The 18,545-nt window shown below is 54.4% G+C and overlaps 2 protein-coding genes across 5 annotated transcripts in view; both read left to right on the plus strand.

The window, feature by feature from the left end:
• The window catches only part of ATP13A4 (ATPase 13A4), a 35,853-nt gene extending 28,837 nt beyond the window's left edge, over window positions 1-7,016 (plus strand). For 2 of the 4 annotated variants that reach the window (XM_081329413.1, XM_081329414.1), the window contains 8 exons: window positions 270-379; window positions 1,000-1,096; window positions 1,566-1,638; window positions 2,243-2,417; window positions 3,060-3,244; window positions 3,455-3,543; window positions 4,701-4,781; window positions 5,487-7,015. In XM_081329413.1, coding sequence (XP_081185539.1) covers window positions 270-379; window positions 1,000-1,096; window positions 1,566-1,638; window positions 2,243-2,417; window positions 3,060-3,244; window positions 3,455-3,543; window positions 4,701-4,781; window positions 5,487-5,909 — 1,233 coding nt within the window. In that variant the 3' untranslated portion in view covers window positions 5,910-7,015. Of the gene's footprint in view, window positions 1-269; window positions 380-999; window positions 1,097-1,565; window positions 1,639-2,242; window positions 2,418-3,059; window positions 3,245-3,454; window positions 3,544-4,700; window positions 4,782-5,486 lie in introns of all 4 variants that reach the window. The other 2 variants (XM_081329411.1, XM_081329412.1) reach the window with 2 other exon arrangements.
• Window positions 7,017-10,909: 3,893 nt separating this feature from the next.
• LOC308669319 (putative cation-transporting ATPase 13A5) overlaps window positions 10,910-18,545 on the plus strand; it is a gene marked incomplete at its 3' end in the record, with an annotated part of 37,869 nt that continues 30,233 nt past the window's right edge. Inside the window, exon 1 of the mRNA XM_081329955.1 lies at window positions 10,910-11,042. Within this exon, the coding sequence (XP_081186081.1) occupies window positions 10,977-11,042 (66 nt within the window). The remainder of the gene's footprint in view (window positions 11,043-18,545) is intronic.

Here is an 18,545-nt window from a genome sequence, read left to right on the forward strand (position 1 = left end):
CCCTCTTTGGAAAAGCTCTCCAGTCCATTCCATCTTTTCCTTGATTGGGGAGGCCCTGTACTCCTTCCCCTCCCCCATCTCCCCTCTGTCCTCCCTCCCGCTCTTCCCCCCCCCGCTCTCCCCTCCCCCACCTCTTGATAGATTACAGGACTTGTGGCTTTTCCAGTCTCCTTTGGGGTTAATTCACCTGAGCGGCACCCGGTGAGGAACGGCCTCTTGGATCCTCCCGGCTGGCCTGGTGCCGAGTGCGGCTTCTCCTTCCCTTCCAGGCGCTGAAGGAAGCCCACGCAGGGATCTCCCTCTCCCAGCAGGACGCCTCGGTGGCTTCCTCCTTCACCTCCAAGGTGCCCACCATCCAGTGCGTGCCGGAGCTGATCAGGTGGGCCGCAGGCAGAGCGCCGAGAAGAGGTGGGCGGGGGTGCCGAGGGGGGCCCTGAGTTGAGGTTCTGCACCAGGCGGTGCCCACTCTCACGCCCTCGAAGGAGAGGAGTCTTGGGGCAGAGGATCTGAGCAGGGAGGGGGCGCTTTTGCAGAGAGGTGGAGCTTCAATACTGGGAGGGGCTCCTTTGGCGGAGCTGGGCTGCCTATGAACACACACACACACACACACACACACACACACACACACACACCCCGATTCAGGGGAGGGGCTGCGGCTCCTTCACCCAGGGCAGGCTGGGCTTTCTCTCACGGGAGCAGAAGACGCTGAAGGTTCTACTTGTTGCATGTGGGAAAGGAGCCTCCAGCCAGGCGCCTGCAAAGAGCCCTGAGCGGGGAGGAGAAGCCCGGGGCAGGAAGGCCCTGCTTTGCTCCTCCAGCGGGGGTCAAGCCCCCCCCAGGGGGAGCTGAAAAGCTCCCCAAAGCTCCACGTGATTTCCTTGCAGCAGTTCCATCTCCCCCCATCTCCCTCCCCCCACCGGCCTGGTCTTGAGGTCTCTAAAGAGCCCCTCCCTCCCCCATTCTCCGCACTAACGCTCCTCCTCCTGCTGCCCCCCCCAGGCACGGCCGGGCTGCCCTGGTCACCTCCTTCTGCATGTTCAAGTACATGGCCCTCTTCAGCCTGGCCAGCTACATTGGCGTCCTCTTGCTCTATTGGGTACGGTGGGTTGCCGTGGCTGCCTTCTCCTCTTCCAGAACTGGGGAGGGGGCACTGCAGGGGTTGGTCCCGCCAGGAACCAGGCAAGGACCAGCCTTGGGAAGTTGCTGCCCTCTGGACCACCAGACCTGGGTCAGAGGGCTCTTCTGAACGGGCTGTCTTTCCTGCCAAGGGAGGCCCTTTGCCCCCTGGGCGCTGCACCTCTGTCCCAACAGCCACGGGGTGGGGGTGGGGGGCTTAAGGGCTGGCAGTTCAGACTGAGCTTTTGCCAACCAGCAGCAAAACCACAGTTGCAGCAAGGGAGGGTGGCTGGCCAAGCCCAGGGTTCTGCTCCAGGAAGCCCCTGCAAGGAGATGGTGGGAAGCCGAAGCCCCCACCCCTTTCCCTCCCCTCCAGTCAGAAGGTCTGGGGCTGGAAGGAGAGACCCCTTCTGGGGCTCAAGACCTCCAATTGTGCTTCCCGCTTTCAGCAACTCAACTCCTTTGCAAATTACCAGTTCCTCTTCCTAGACCTGGCCATCACCACCGTCATTGGGATGACAAGTAAGTCCCCCCCCAGCACCACGCCAGGAGGAGAGGCGGGACTTCCTGTTTGGAAAGCTTGCCAGGGCCTTGCTAAGACCCAGGAAGGACCCCCCCCCCTCCCCCCACACACCCTACACAGAGCTGGGGACGGCAAGAAGGCCTGGTTCTGCCTGGGCGGGTCACCTCTGCTCTGCCAAGGAACAGGCTGGTCCCCTTTGGGCCTGGCAGAGGCTCCACTCTGGGCGGGCAAAGCTGGCTTGGTGCGGGGGGGGGGGGAAGCCTCCTTTAGGGACAGATCCTGCTTCCTTCCACCCGCCAGCGCGCTCGTGTGCCAAGAGGAAAGCTGGCAGCGGCTCCACCTTTTTCTCCTGTGCGAAACGATGCCCTCCTTGCCAAGGGGGACCCTGCAGGTGTGAAAAATTGGGGGTTCCTTCAGGGGCCCTGAAGCCCCCTCTCCACGCCTGCTGGGCAAAGTCTCCAGGCTGGGACCTGCCTTCCCAAAGCCCGGGGTGGTGCTTGGCCCCCTTGGAGCTGCTCTGGCCAGGGGTGTGTGTGTGTGTGTGTGTGTGTGTGTGTGTGTGTGTGTAGCAGCTGCCCCACTTTCTACCCCCCCCTCTTGCAGTGAGCCTGAACGGGCCCCACCCCAGGCTGGTGCCCTATCGGCCCCCCACGCAGCTGCTGGCCCCTCCGCTGCTGCTCTCCGTGGTGCTGAACCTGCTCTTCAGCCTGGCCGTGCAGCTCTGCGGCTTCCTGATGGTGCAGCAGCAGCTGTGGTACTCCCCCGGCGACATCCACAGGTAGGCCAGACCCCCCCCATCCCATGGCATGGAGACCCCCCCAATAGAGCGTGGGGAGCCCAGGAGGGCCGAGGCACAGACCCAGGTGCATCGGCTAAAAGGGCTGCTTCTGTTGAACTCTGCGGTCCCAATTTATTTTAATTCATGTGCCACCCCCGCCTCACTATCTGGAGAGACTCTGAGGAGCTTTCAAAGGCATAAAAGCATAAATACGGCAGCATTAAAATTAACACCAAGAACATGGTGAGACAGTACGGGAGTGGACTTTTGTTGATAGGTTATAGGTTCTCCTGCTTGAAGAGGGGGCTGGACTAGAAGACCTCCAAGGTCCCTTCAAGCTCTGCTCTATTTCTGTTCTATCCCTATCCCTATCCCTATCCCTATCCCTATCCCTATCCCTATCCCTATCCCTATCCCTATTCCCTTCCACTCCACTCCACTCCACTCCACTCCACTCCACTCCACTCCACTCCACTCCACTCCACTCCATTCTATTCTATTCTATTCTATTCTATTCTATTCTATTCTATTCTATTCTATTCTATTCTATTCTATTCTATTCTATTCTATTCTATTCTATTCTATTCTATTCATAGATTGGACAGCCATTTGATGAGGTAGGTCCCCCTCATTTCTTTCCAGTGCCTGCTCCCCCGAGAACGCCACTCACGGCCCCGGCCCTGGGCCCGGAGCCCCCCTGCCCCCCAGCCACGGCTTCCAGAGCTACGAGAACACCAGCGTGTGGCTCCTTTGCACCTTCAACTGCCTGACGGTGGCCCTGGTCTTCTCCAAGGGGAAGCCCTTCCGGGAGCCCGTCTACAAAAACTGTGAGAGCCCCCGAGCAGAGGCCGGGAGGGGTCTTGCTGGGGGCTGAGCGGCCACCAGTCCCCGCCGGAGGCCAGGCGGGGAGCGACCCCGGGAGCTTGCAGCCTCCACCCCTGGGGCCCTTTCCTTGCTGGCACCAGCCCTTGGCGCCTCCTTTGGCCTCTTCCCGGGCCGCCCTCTCCTCACCCCCCCCAACCCTTTTCTTCCTCCAGACGTCTTCATGGCGGTCCTGACGGTGCAGCTGGCTGTCTGCCTCTTCTTCCTCTTTGCCAACTTCGAGGGACTCTATGCCCAGATGGACGTAAGCAGGACGGAGGGGTGGGGGGGGCAGGGCTGGCCACAGGGGTCCGGAGGGTGCCCATCCCAGAGACCCACTTCTCAGCCTGGCCAAGATGGGGCTGGTAGAGCCTCAGGTGAGCCCCTTCCGGGCTCCTGAGCTTGGCAGGAGGCTCAGCCAACAGCCTGGAAAGGTGGGGTGGGCGGAGGGGCAAATCCTCTCGGGCTGCCTCCAGGTGGGGCGGCAGAGTTGATGTGAAGGCTTAGAGCAGCAGTCAGTCACTTGTGTGGCTCAGCTTTCATCAGCAAAGAAAGAAAGTGGGTCTCTCTCTCTCTCTCTCTCTCTCTCTCTCTCTCTCTCTCTGTCTCTCTGTCTCTGTCTCTGTCTCTGTCTCTCTCTCTCTCTGTCTCTCTCTCTCTCTCTCTCTCTCTCTCTCTCTGTCTCTCTTTTTCTCTCTCTCTGTCTCTCTCTCTCTCTTTCTCTGTCTCTCTGTCTCTCTTTCTCTGTCTCTCTGTCTCTCTTTCTCTCTGTCTGTCTCTCTCTCTCTCTGTCTCTGTCTCTGTCTCTGTCTCTCTCTCTCTGTCTCTGTCTCTGTCTCTGTCTCTGTCTCTCTGTCTCTCTGTCTCTCTCTCTCTCTCTCTCTCTCTCTCTCTCTCTCTCTCTCTCTCTCTCTCTCTCTCTCTCTTTCTCTGTCTGCTAAATTTCAGCAGCCTGCTGTCTGTTGTCTCCCAGGCTTGGCCCCTGGCCTGCAGCCAAGCTTGCCCTCTTGGCATCTGGTCCTGCCCATGCTTATACCCCCAGGAGCAGGACTTTCCCTGTGACCAAAGCAGTGTGGGGGGGGTGAAGATCCCCTCTAGGACCCCCCTCCCACCCCAGAACCTGGGAGTCTCAAGCATGCCTGCAATCCAGGATCCAGGGTTGCGCTTGCAGTGCATGATGGGAATTAGTCCAGCCTTCTTGAGGGGGGGGCTCCAGGTTGGGACAGATGGACCCCAAGAAGGGGGTGGGGCGGGGGGGCGTTTGCAGAGAGCCGGACAGTTGCTTGCCAGGGGAGGCAGAGAGTCTTTGGCCAGAAGGGTGCGTTGCTGGGAGGGGAGGGGCACCCAGGTGTGGGTGGTGGGTAGGAGCAAGATGCAGAGCCCCCCTCTCTCACCCCTCCCTGCCATCTCCACCCCCCACAGCTGGTGTGCACCCCCACCCTCTGGAGGGTCTGGCTCCTTGGGCTGCTGCTGGTTGCCTTCATCGCCTCCTTCACCGTGGAGGTGAGTGGGGTCCTGCTTTGCCCCCCAGCCGAAAACTCCCCCCCTCAGGATTACACGAGGGCTTAGCCACAGTCCCTGCTGCCTGCAGGGCCCCCTCCCCGCCCGTGGCAGCTCACCTGTGGGCAGCGGGTGGCACGGCTGGCATCTGCCCTGAGGCTGGAGGGGTTTTTCGCTCCCTTTGGGCGGCTCCGTTTCTGCCTTCCTGCCTTTCAGCAGCTGGAAACAAGCTCCCCCCCCATGGCCTGGAAGTGGAAGGAGGGCTGCCCCCTTCCGGGCCTGTTGGCTGGGTGGCCCCCCCTCGTGCCCCACGGCAGGAAGGGTAGAAGGGCCGGACGGGCGTTTCTGCAATTTGGAATTCACTGACCCCTCCTCCCTCCCACCTGGGCTCCCCCCCACCTTTGCATCCAGGGTCAGATTGGAACCTGTGCTCTGGGGGGGGGACACCTGCAGTGAGACTGACCCCCCATTTAGAAAATGAACATAAATGAATAAAATGAAGGGTCCCAGTTATGGGAACAATGGGGTGGTTTACTCAAAACTTTTAAAACTTTTGTTTTAATTTTAAAAAGGCAGTGATGCCCCCCAATCTTCAATCATCTCTGTGTGAGGGTGTATGTGTGTGTGCGTGTGCGTCTGTGCGTGCGCACACTCACAGGACTTGCATCTCAGCTGCCTTCAGGGCACCCTGCCTTCCTCCCCCTGCAGGAATGGCTGATAGAGAACCGGGCGCTCTGGAAGCGGATCAAGAGGGCCGTGGGGTACCAGTCCAGCAGTCGCTACAAGCAGCTCCGCCGGGCCCTGCAGGAGGACTCGGCCTGGCCCCCCAGCGACAGGACGGATGTCTCGAGCTCCACGGCCATCCCGCTCGAAGGGCCAGGCCCCACCTACGCCAACCCGGCCTTTGTCAGCCACGAGCAGCCGTGCCACAAACGCTGCTCTGCTGGCAGCACGGCTGGCCCGACCTCAAGGCACCGGCCCTGGGTGCCCCCTGGCACCTGCCCTGTGGGTCTCAGAGATGTCAGAGAGCAGCTGGGAGATGCCTACCAGGGGTCAGCAGTGGGGAGGAGACAGGAGCAGGGAGGGAAGCTCAATTGGGAGCCTGGGAAAGAGCTGGGGGAGGGGCGGTGAGTCTGCCTGCCCTGATGGAGGGGTTGCGTGGAGGGTCCCAAAGAAATCAGATGTGGGGAAGGTCCCCTAAGACCCTGCCCTGTTAAGCATCCTTCCCATGCCCCACATCCTTGGAGGGGAGGGCGGGCTTGCTCCGGAAGCTTCTCCTGGGCGGCCCTGGGCCAAAGAGGGGCTGGGAGGGGTCACAGCTGTTCCAGTCCCCCCCCAAAACCCAGGGACAGCCTTCCTCACCCTTCCGCCCTCCAGATGCCTGCGGCTGCAAAAGAGTCATGTGTGAAGGCAGCCGGGGAAGCCCTCCACTCCTCGGATCTGGCCCAGCTTCCTGCTTCCTTCCCCGCCCAGGGTCCCGTCTTTCTTTCCTTCCCATCCTTCGCCAGCAGGCCTCTCTCCTGCCTCTCTTTCTTGAGGCCCAGAAAGTCCCCCCATTTTCCCCTATTTGGGTGTCTCAGGAATCTCCGGGGTCCTTTCTGGGACCTCCATCTCTCATGCTAGAAACAGCCAGCTGCGGTTCTGGATGGCCACTTGTGCCCAGCAGGGGTCAGTCTTTCCCTGTGCTCTGGGGTTCTCTAGTGGTTCCTTTGGGCATTGCAGGGGCAGGTTGCTGAAATCTGGAAATTGCTGCTACTATTTTATTTACACTGATTTTTGTTTAAATGTTGGGGTCCAGTGGGGGCCTGCGTGATGGCGATGATGATGACGACAGAGTGGTCTGCTTAAAGGAGCAGATCAGGGGCTGCCATCCTGGCCCTTTTCGCAGAACTTCATCTTTCTTCAACATTTTCCGTTCCAAGAACAGCCGAGAAAGAGCCCCCCCCCCGGCTTTAATTAAATGCAACTGACACACTTGCGGTCCATACAGCTGATGCTTTCCCCCCTGATCCTATCAAAAGTTGCAGCCTTTGCAGAAGCTCTTTGGGGCCCTGGAGGAAGGCTGGGGTGAACCCAGCCCTGGGGTGGGGCCTTGGGGCTCTTTCACCCAGGCCCCCCTCTGCTGCACAACTGGCAACTGGGGGGAGGGGGTGACTGCAGGCCTTCCCAGCCCTGAGCTGAGCAACTGGCAAAGGCCTGAGGGCCCCCCCTGAAGAAACCGGGGGGGGGGGCACCGGGGCTGGGGTGGGAGGCATTTTTTCCCTTCTTGGGAGGGAAAACACACCCTCCCCCCAGAATCCTGTGCCTTGAAGGGGGGCCCTTTTGAGGGTGGGAACTTCACTGCAGCCCCGCCACAAGTTCTGACCGAGCTGAAGAGCCACGTTCCATGTTGCACAGCCTGGTCTTGGCAGGACGCCCGTCAGGCAACGTTGGCAGCCCAATGGCTCAGCGAGCGCTGGCATTTGTGGCCCTCGGCCTGGGCATTTTGAAAATGCCAGCACACACACCCCGGACTCGTGTTTCTGCACTTCGAAATGATTTATTTATGTACAGTATTTATATCACAGGCTTTTGCATGCGGCAGGCAGTCCTGGACATACGACCGCAACGGGCCCAAAAATTTCTGTTGCTAAGTGAAACATTTGTTAAGTGAGCTTTGCCCCATTTTACGACCTTCCTTGCCACAGTCGTTAAACCAATCCCTGCAGCCGTTAATTTAGTAACCCGGTCGTTAAGTGAATCTGGCTCCCCTCACCTTGACTTTGCTTATCAGAAGGTCGCAAAAGTGGATCAGGTGACCCCCCCCTGGGATGCTGTGACCGTCATAAGTATGAGACAGTGGCCAAGCGTCTGAAATTTGATCACGTGACCACAGGGGATGCTGCAACCGTCGTAAGTGTGAAAAATGGTCGTACGTCACTTTTTCAGTGATGATGTAACTTTGAACGGTCAGTAAAAGAACAGCTGTAAAGTCGAGGAATACCTGTACTGTGAAACAAAACACAAAAAAACCACAATAACAAATCAAGCTGCTAAAGCCCGCAAAGACCCCAGTGAACAAGTCTTAGCAATCAACAACAGCACAACATTTAAAGTGGCATCCCGTGTTGTGTACCCGCCTGTGACAGTTTGCAAGAGGCCTCAGCCAGGGACGGCCTGCTCACAGAGGGCAGGAAAGGACCACCAGACCCTAGACAATCCCACTAACCAGATGTTTTGTTTTTTTTTTTAAAAAGAGGGCGGAGAAATAAAGGTGGAATGGGGGTTATTAATTCACCCATTTATCAAATGCATCCATCTCTTCTGCGTCACAGTCAGGCAGCTGACGGAGAAGTCAAAAAGATAATTAAACCATCCATGGTGGCTCCTAAAAATATCCCCACATGTCATGAATGACAACAAAAGACCCACCAAGAAATGAACAATAAAAGCTTAAAGGAGACTCTGGAAGAAAAGTTTTCAAAACGTGGGCCAAGCTGTTTCCCTGGGGGGGGGGCTGGTGCTCCAACAGGAAAGCAGTGCCTGCCCAGTTCAGCCCCCCCCAAATGTCCCCAGCTGTTTCCCCTTGTTCACCTGATTGTCCAGGCTGGTTCTGGAGATATTTGGGCACCGAACCATGAAAAGCTTTATAAATCGAAATCCACACCTTAAGTTCCACCCAGAGACCAGGGCTGGGCCTGCCAAGCCAGGGTTCCTTGCTCCCCATGCCAGGAGCCCAAAGGTTTCCTGAGTAGCGGGCAGTTTGTGCCCCGAGGACTGTCAGGGTGGGCACCGGGGGTCCCAACTGGCTCTGCTCAAGGGAGAACCATGGGGAGCCATGCCCTGTCCTAAGATCGGGGGATGGAGGGGGTAGGACCCCCTTCTCAGAGGAGGTGGTAGGGAGCCAGGCGTCAGGCAGCCATCAGAGACCCCAGACCATAATACGGCAGTCTCCCCTGTCAGAAGCCCCACTTGGATCTCTGAGCTGTTTACTACAGTTTGGAGAAAAAGAGGACCGCAAACGTTTCGGGCCAGACGCTTTCTCTGATCCCCGAATCCTGATGACAAAGAGGCATAGACGGCGTGCGAGGCCCCCTTTCTTCACCCCATGGGGGCCACACAGCCCCACATCTGCAGGGGCTCCCACTGAAGGGACGTCCTGGCAGGAACGTCTCTGGAGATTCTCCATCATCCAGGTCGCGGTTGTCCCAAAGGTGCTTTTTCCGAAAGGCAACCGGATTTTCTTTGGTTTTCCTTGAAAACGTTTCCCTTCTCATCCAAGAAGCTTCTGAACTTTTCCAAGCCACGTCTTCAGAGAAAAACAAAGTAAGGGAAAACCAGCTGCCTTTTGAAAAGCGCCTTTGGGACATCCTGGCAGGAATGTGGTTCACTGCTTGGTCAACAGCAACCAAGCTTGCTTGATGTGGGAACAACATCCCGACTTTTGCAACCCACTTGACAATTTCCCGACAGAGGCAGCCAGAGGCGAGTTCCAGGGTGGGGGCGGTCTTCAGCTCTGCAACTCTGAAGAGGGAGATTTCGGATGCTTGTCATCTGCAGGTGGAGCCCTCTCCTTCCCAGCAGGGAAGCGCAACGCCGCCGGCGTCTCTCTGACTCACGCTGGGAACCCTCTCTGGGAGAATGCGCTGGGAGGAGGATCTGTTGAGGCCACCTTCTGCCACGCTAGCTGGAGGCTGCAGGTGGCAGGTGCCCAGCTCCAACCTTTAGGAGATGGAGATGCCAGACTAAGGGGCTGTCAGAAGGAAGCCTATTCCCCAAAGGCTTCATGAGGGCAGGACAGGAAGCAACGGATGGAAACTTAATCAAGGAGAGGAGCAACCTGGAACTAAGGAGAAACTTCCTGACAGTCAGGACAATTAATCAGTGGAACTGCTTGCCTCCAGAAGTTGTGGGTGCTCCATCAGTGGAGGTTTTTGTTTGTCTGAAAGAGTCTAGGGTCTCCTGCTTGAGCAGAGGGTTGGACTACAGTAGAACAGGGGTCCCCAACCTCCGGTCCATGAACTAGCCCCAGGTCAAAGCATGCCAGAAAACGGGACACAGAAACAAGCAAAGCCCCATCCGCGGGATGCAGGCAGCACGTGAAACCAGCCCCTCCGGTCCGTGGAAAAACCTCTCTCCACAGAACCGGTCCCTGGTGCCCAAAAGGTTGGGGGCCACTGGGCTAGAAGACCTCCAGGATCCCTTCCAACTCACTTCTTCCGTACTTCTTCTGGGGGGGGGTATATTCCACCCAATGGCCTGGGGGCGGCCCTGGCCTGCACAAGAAGACACTTGGAGAAGGGGAGGGAGGGCTTGATGGGATGAATCAGGCCATTGTGGGAGGCAGTGCTGGGCGTGGAAGGTGGCAGGGCCTCTGCCCACGGAGATGCCATCCCAGCCTGGGCGAGTCAGGGTTGAGCACCATGGATTGATCACTGCCCGGAATTAGGGGAGGAACAAGGCCGGGGTTGGTCCCGGTTCTGGGTTGAGTGAGGCGGAACTGTTCCTCATTTGACTGATGATGTATTGTGAATACAGGTCAACTCAACCCCTGTGACTCCAAGATGAACAAACCGAGGAGAGAATCCAGTAAACCCAGTAAACTTAGGTCAGCATGACTGGCTGGGGAATTCTGGCAGTTGAAACCCAAAAGTCTTAAACTTAGCACGAGTGGAGATCCCCCGGTTAAAGCCTCGCCCAGGGACAGTCTGGCCTTCCTTCCTCCCCAGATCATTCCCGGAACCCCTTTAATGGGGGTGGGGAATCTCAAGGGGCCTCCAAGCATCAGACCTGGCGGCAACGTCAGCCCTGCAGCTCAAAGCCTGGGACTCCGATCACCGACCGCAAAGTCAGAGGTGCTTTGGGGGGTCTCTCCCTCCTGCACAGCCAAAGGCAAATGCCCGGGGATTCTGGGTAGGGAGGTCCATGCACAGGTGGGAGCAGGACGGGCAAAGCCGTCCGCTCTCTGAGACCGGGAGTCGCGTTCTCACATGGGAGTCAGGCCTGCACCCGCCCTCTTAAGGGCTTACATAACATCTGGAGGCCGGCCGAGTGGAACAGGTTTTCTCAGCTCCGGTGATTGCAAAAATAGCGTGTGCATTCCACAACTCCGGGAGCAACCTTATGCGCCGGGAGGTGATCCTGCCCGGAGATCAGCTTTTGGCAACCGGAGGGGCCATCGCCTTTCCTCCACCCGAGGCAGCAAGGAAGGACGCTCCTATGGGGGGGGAGCTTCCAATGGACCCCCAACGTGCCCTGCTCAACCAGGGGGAGGACGATGAGATGGTAAGGGCAGGGGGACTCTCCCCACGGTTCACCCCCAAAGCTGCCCCTGGGCTTCTGCTAGGCTGATGCTGCCCACAGCTCTCCTTGAGAGAAGCAGCCCCCCAAGGCCTTGTTTAGAGACCCTGGGGCACCGCCCCCCATAGCAGGAGGGCTGGCAGGTCTCTTTGTCAGGGGTTGGGTGGGGATGGGGATGCGAGGGAAGGGTGAGGTTGGCAGGGTCTGGTATCCTCCCCCTCCAGGCCTCTTCACTTTATTTTGCCCGTTCAGGCTGCTCAGCACTGGGGAAATCCTTCACAACACCCCCCCCCAATCCCCCTCCCCACTTGCTGCATCAAGGCTCTTTTCGGTTCTTAAAAATCCCTTTCTCAATCAATCAATCGATCAATCAATCAATCAATCAATCAGAATAGAGCTGGAAGGGACCTTGGAGGTCTTCTAGTCCAGCCCCCTGCTCAAGCAGGAGACCATATACCATTTCAGACAAGGGACTGTCCAGTTTCTTCTTAAAAACCTCCAGTGACGGAGCGCCCAGGATTTCTGAAGGCAACTTCTGTTCCACTGGTTAATTGTCCTCACTTTCAGGAAGTTTCTCCTTAATTCCAGGTTGCTTCTCTCCTTGGTTAGTTTCCATCCGTTGCTTCTCGTCCTGCCTTCAGGCGCTTTGGGAAATTCTCCCCCATTGCTGCTGCTAGAAGCTCCTTCTGGGGGAGAACCTGCTCTGGGGAGGGGGTCCATGGATGTATCCATGGGGGGTGGGGTGGTTCTTTTCTTCTGCAACTGGAAGTTATGGGTTTCCCCAGCACGAGTTCTACTTCTCCTAGCTGAGTGACAGGAAGGACATAATTTGGAAAGAGGGGCTTCTAGATCAGATCCAGACTGGAATATTGATACAGTACAAGAGAGCCCCAGGAGCTCAGGAATGAACTGGTGTGTGTGTGTGTGTGTGTGTGTGTGTGTGTGTGTGTGTGTGTGTGTGTGTGTGTGTGTCTTCAGTGGTCTCCAAACAGGGCTGTTTTCTTGTGGACGTTTTCGGACCCAGTTAGGGAACATCATCAGGGCCAGAGGGGAGAGAGGATTGTGGAGAGGAGGAGGTGGAGAAAGAAGACTGGGTGGGGGGAGTCCTGGTGCTCTCTGAGCTGGGTGGTTTCCTTGCAGGCATTTCATGACCCAGCTAGGTAACATCAACAGGGCTAAAAGGTAAAGGGGATTAGGAGGAGGAGGAGGAGGAGGAAAATAGGGTCCTTGGTGCTGTCTGAGCTTTGTGGTTTCCTTGCAGGCATTTCATGACCCAACGAGGTAACATCATCAGGGGTAGAAGGGGGGGGGCTTTCTGGAGAGGAGGGGGAGGAGGAGGAAGAGGAGGAAGAAGAAGAAAAGAATAGGGTTCTTGATGCACTCTGAGCTTGCTGGTTTCCTTGCAGACATTTCATGACCCAACTAGGTAACATCATCAGGGCTAGAAGGGGTGGGTGGGTGTTTGCTTCCTAGTTACAGGTAGTTCTCATCTTACAACTGTTTGTTTAGCGACCCTTCAAAGTTACGAGGGTACTGAAAAAAATGACCTACAACCAGTTTTCCGGCGTCCGATCATGGCCGCATCCGCATGGCCACGTGATCAGAATTGGGGTGCTTGGCAGCCATGGCTGCAGCGTCCCTGGCACTCCTGCCACTTTCCCAGATGGTCTCTGACAAGGAAAGTCAATACGGGGGGGGGGAGGGAGCCAGATTCATTTAACAACCTTGTGGTACACTTAACTGCAATGATTCGCTTAACAACCATGGCCAAAAAGGTTGCAAAATCAGGTGTGACTCATTTAGCAACTGCCTTGCTTAGTAACAGAAATTCTCATCGCAATTGTGATCATAATTTGAGGATTAACTGTACATACAGTAATTTGCCCTCTCAGTGTTGGGGTGTGTGTGTGATTGGGCTGTTGCTTTACTGTTTGACTGTTTGTCTGAGCTGGTGATTCCTTGATGAGGACATTGATTATCGCTTGATTGTTTGCCAGGTGTTAATTCCTGCCTATCTGGGTGTTGTCAGCTCAGACACGCAACGAGGCACTAAGCAACAGCCTAATCAAGAGGAGACAACAGCACTCCCACCCCCAATATTGACAGGGTCTGTCTGAGGAGGGTCTCCACCATCCAGGCTGGGGATCTTGTCCCAAAGGTGCTTTCCCCCCCAAAAGGCAACTGGACCTTTTTGGTTTTCCTTGAAGACATTTTGCTTCTCACCCAAGAAGCTTCTTCAGCTGAAAAAAGCTTCTTGGACGGGAAGTGAAATGTCTTCAGAGAAGAAACAAAGTCCAGTTGCCTTCTGGGACTGACAGGGTATACAAACCGGACACCATCCAGTGGTGGGATTCGAATAAGTGAACGACCGGTTCTCTGTGTGGATGCTGCTTCTGGAAGTCCATTCTGGGCCTGGGCAACAAAAAATTGGCTACCGGTTCTGCCGAAGTGGTGCGAACCGGCTGAGTCAAACCACTGGTCCCCTCCCTCCCTCCCTCCCTCCCAGCGCTGAAGCTGTTCCCCATCTGGATAAGGAAACGTCTGCAAGAAAACAGCCAACTTCAGAGACCAACAAAGACTCCACAAACCGGCATATTTTGCCACCCCCTTCCTGTAGACACGAGTCTGTGGCGGATGGTCTGAAGCGCTAACACACCCTACTGCTTTCTTGGGGAACATCAATCATAGAATCCTAGGATGCGAAGGGACCACAGAGGACTTCTAGTCCAACCCCCTGCTCAAGGAGGAGACCCTATACCAGGGGTAGGCAACCTCGGCTGTTTCATGACTGGTGGACTTCAACTCCCAGATTTCCTGAGCCAGCCATGCTGAGGGGAAAGGGAGAGGTTTCCAAGCTGAGCCAGACTGGCTGAGGAATTCTGGGAGTTGAAGTCCACCAGTCATCAAAGAGCCAAGGTGGCCTACCCCTGCCTTATACCATCCCACTCAAATGGTTGTGTAGCCTAGTTTTGAAAACCTCCAGTGATGGTGCACCAACAACCTCAGGAGGCAAATTGTTCCATTGATTAATTGCTCTCACTGTCAGAAAATTTCTCCTTACTTCTAGATTGGATCTCTCTTTGATAAGACTCACCCGTTACTCTTTGTGGTACAATCAGGTGCTTTGGCGAGTAAGTCAATCGCCTCTTCTCTGTGGCAGCCCCTCAAGCTTTGGAAGACATGTCACCCCTAGTCCTTCTCTTCAGTAGGCGAAGTACCAACTAGGTCCCTCAACTGGTCCTCACACAGTTTAGCCTCCGGCCCCCTGACCACCTTTGCTGCTCTTCTCTGCACTCTCTCCAATCTCTCAACATCTTTTTTTGTATCGTGATGACCAGAACTGGATGCAGGATTCCACCTGTGGCCTCACCAGTGCTGTGAAAATCATGGTGTGGTATTAACACTCCACCTGATCTTGATATTGTCTCTCTTTTGATGCAGCTTAGGGCTGAGCTGGCTTTTTTGGGGGGGGGGGCAGCAGCACACTGCTGGCTGAGCCATAAGTGGCTGTCCACCAGGAGTCCTAGGTCCCGCTCACAGTTACTGCTGTTGAGCCACGTAGCTCCTATTCTACACCTGTGCATTTGGTTTTTCCTGCCTAAATGTAAAACCTTACTTTTCTCACCACTGAATCACATTTAACACAATAACGGAAGGGACCTTAGAGGTCTTCTAGTCCAGCCCCCTGCTCAAGCAGCAGACCCTATGCCATTCCAGACAAGTGGCAATCCTGCCTCTTCTTGAAAGCCTCCAGGGATGGAGCACCTACAACTTCTGGTGGGAAGCTGTTCCACTGGTTAATTGTCCTCACTGTCAGGAAATTCCTCCTTAGTTCCAGGTTGCTTCTCTCCTTGATGAGTTTCCATCTGTCACTTCTTGTCCTGCCTTCTGGTGCTTTGAAGAATAGCTTGACTCCCTCTTCTTTGTGGATGTTTGTGGCTTATCTATTTTGTTGGACAGGGCCCAGTGTTCAAATCTGTCGAGATCCCTCTGGATCTTGAGCTCATCTTCTAAAATGTAGGGTGTTGTCAACTCAAACACCAAATTAAGCACTGTGCACTAAGCAGCAGTCTTATCAAGGAACAACCAACCAACAACTTATTCCCACCAGCTTAGTGTCATCTGCAAATTTGATGAGTTCCCCTTCTATTCCCTCATCTAAGTCATTGACAAAGATGTTGAAGAGTCCTGGGCCTAAGACGGAGCCTTGTGCTGCCCCACTGCTCACTTCCTTCCATGTGGATGTGGTGCCATTAAGGATGGCTGGACATTAATTTAGTACAAGGGTCTTCAAACTTGGCCCTTTTATGACTTGTGGACTTCAACTCCCAGAATTCCTCAGCCGCATGCTGGCTGAGGAATTCTGGGAGTTGAAGTCCACAAGTCACAAAAGGGCCAAGTTTGAAGACCCCTGATATAGTACATTAAGTCATCTCTTGTTGTTACGGCAGCGTTCCATTTTGCACAATGTCCCAGGGAAAAAAAGAACGCAGTTTGAATATTATCTCACGTCTTAGAAAGGAGCTCCTGGGCATAGCAAGAGTACAAACTGTAGTAGCAAATATTTAGCAAGCGAAAGTGCTTCGGGGGAAATCTCTTCTCCGTTTCAGTTGTAATCAGGCTGGTTACAAAGAGCGCCAGGCCAAGAGGCCGGTGGAAAGTTTTGCTACTGGGCAGTGCAGGTCTGACCCATTTAGTTTTGTCTTTGAGCTTCCCCAGTAACCTTCCCTCTTAGCTTCTTGCTCCTTAATTATAGATTAGTTTATTCTCCTTGTTTGGAGGTCCTGCCTCGGAATGCCACTGGACGGGTCGCCCTCTGCCTGGCCTGCCTTGGCGGGCCCATCACAGAGCCTCTGCGGAGGTAGTTACTCCGGGGTCCCCCTTGAGTGGAGAGGTCGGACCCTGCCTGGTCCCTGTGGGGCCGGGTGGGAAGGGAGAGATAAGGGGAAATCAAGAAAGGGGGTATTCAGGTAGTCTTCGACATACAGAAGAGACTAGAGAGTCACTTGTCTGAAATGGTCTAGGGTCTCTTGCTTGAGCAGGGGGCTGGACTAGAAGACCTCCAAGGTCCCTTCCAATTCTATTCTGTTCTATTCTATTCTATTCTATTCTATTCTATTCTATTCTATTCTATTCTATTCTATTCTATTCTATTCTATTCTATTCTATTCTATTCTATTCTATTCTATTCTATATTCCAATATTTATTCTATTCTATTCTATTCTATTCTATTCTATTCTATTCTATTCTATTCTATTCTGTTCTGTTCTGTTCTGTTCTGTTCTGTTCTGTTCTGTTCTGTTCTGTTCTGTTCTGTTCTATTCTATATTCCAATATTTATTCTATTCTATTCTATTCTATTCTATTCTATTCTATTCTATTCTATTCTATTCTATTCTATTCTATTCTATTCTATTCTATTCTATTCTATTCTATTCTATTCTATTCTATTCTATTCTATTCTATTCTATTCTATTCTATTCTATATTCCAATATTTATTCTATTCTATTCTATCTATTCTATTCTATTCTATTCTATTCTATTCTATTCTATTCTATTCTATTCTATTCTATTCTATTCTATTCTATTCTATTCTATTCTGTTCCTTATTCTATTCTAGTCGCCAAAGTGGACCGCATGACAACCGGATGCTGCAGCCGTCATAAATAGGAACCAGCTGCCGAGTGTCCAAATTTTGATCCCCTGAGCAGGGGGTTTGATGCAACGGTCGTTAAGTGTAAACGGTCCTAGGTTTTTTTTTCCTGTGACTGTGGTAACTTGGCAAGGTCACTAAATGGACTGTTGTAAGTTGAGGACTGCCTGTATAGGATGGCAAAGGTCCCTCCTAAAGAGGAAGCCTTCCAGAAATGCCGCCCCTCAACAGGCAGGGAGGCTGCGCTGTGCCAGGCCAGGATGGCAGCCCCGAGGCCTCCCGTGGGCTCCCCTTCCCCTCTCCGCTCAGAGCCAGGCTGGCAGTGGCTGCCAGGGTCAGGCCGACGCCCAGATCCTCAGAGGGCCCAGAAGCTTTGGGGCAGGACCCACTTTAGGAGAGGGCACCGCATGAGCCTCTTGCGCCCAGTTTATCCGAGCAGCGCCCCAAGAGCTGCCCCTTCCGGAGGGCACAAGCAACCTTTTACATAGTTGCATGATAAAAGCTGCCAGCCACGATGTCAACTGCTAATCCTAACATAAATTAGATTGACAGTTTATAGTGAGATTACACCATGAATAAAAAGGCGTTGAAGCTTTTGCATTTGGCTACTTCCTGGTAAAAATAGAAGTGAGGGTTTAAGCTTCAGAAATCGTGGGTGCTCCGTCATCCCTGGAGGTTTTTAAGAAGAGGCTGGACAGTCACTTGTCTGAGATGGTATAGGTTCCCCTGCTCGAGCAGGGGGCTGGACTAGAAGACCTCCAAGGCCCCTTGCAGCTCTATTCTATTACCATTAAGCTAGCCAGGGAGCCAGCAAACACTTCAGCAAGCTATTAGGGAGACTGCAGAGAGTCCTCTAGTTACGACCGCAAGGGAGCCCCTCAATCATAGTCCTAACTTGTGATAGTTGTAAAGCGGGTCACTGCGTGACTGGATCCAATTTTAGGACCTTTTTTGTGGCAGTTGTTAAGCGAATTCGGGGGTTGTAAAGTGAACGCAGTGCATTGTTCGCTGTGGGGTGCTTTTTTGCAAAACATTGTAAATTGTGCCACGGGGTCTGGTTCCTGTGACCTCAGGGGAAGCGGCTGTGGGAGGCGGGGGGGGGGGGGCTGGACACCAGAACTTTGAAACCGCGGTCCTAGATCTCTTTTTCGTGTTCCGTTACAATGTAGGTTGTCAGCAACCGGACATAACTTGAGAAGAGCCTGAATTTGTGTTCAGGGGCCTTGCTAGCTTGGAGATCTTGGCTGGTTTTACTCCTTCAAGCCTCACTCAGATCGTAGCAACTCAAACCGTCTGGCTGGAAGAAAGAAGGGAGTGGGCTGCCCCACGGGGGGGGGAGGCAGCAAGGCTGAGGGATTCCTGAGCCCCAGAAATGCAAGTGGGAGAAGTCAGACAGTCCAACAGCTAGCTTTTCCCTGCCGTCTTTGGCAAGCCCGATCTTGGCTTCCTTTAGAAGCGGGGTCTCCACCCTGGGCAACTTTAAGACTTGTGGACTTCAACTCCCAGAATTCCTCAGCCAGCGCATGCTGGCTGGGGAATTCTGGGAGTTGAAGTCCACAAGTCTTAAAGTTGCCCAGGGTGGAGAAGCTGGCTTGCTGTGGAAGAACTTGGCCCTCTGCGTATCCTTGGTCTTCGGGACAGGGACACTCGCCGTGGTCTCCAATTTCTAGGCCTGCCTCTCCCAGCCCATTGTAACTTTAGCTGGCACACTTAATTTGCTTTCCCCTTGGTTGAAAGCCTTAAATAGGCTTTTCTCTGGAAAGGTTTGCCGGTCTACAATCCTGTTTGCAAGAGAGTCCAGTACTTTGTTTTTTTTAATCTTTCCTTTCACCT

Source organism: Vipera berus (assembly GCF_964194415.1).
Source record: "Vipera berus genome assembly, chromosome: 5".
Lineage (NCBI taxonomy): Eukaryota > Metazoa > Chordata > Lepidosauria > Squamata > Viperidae > Vipera > Vipera berus.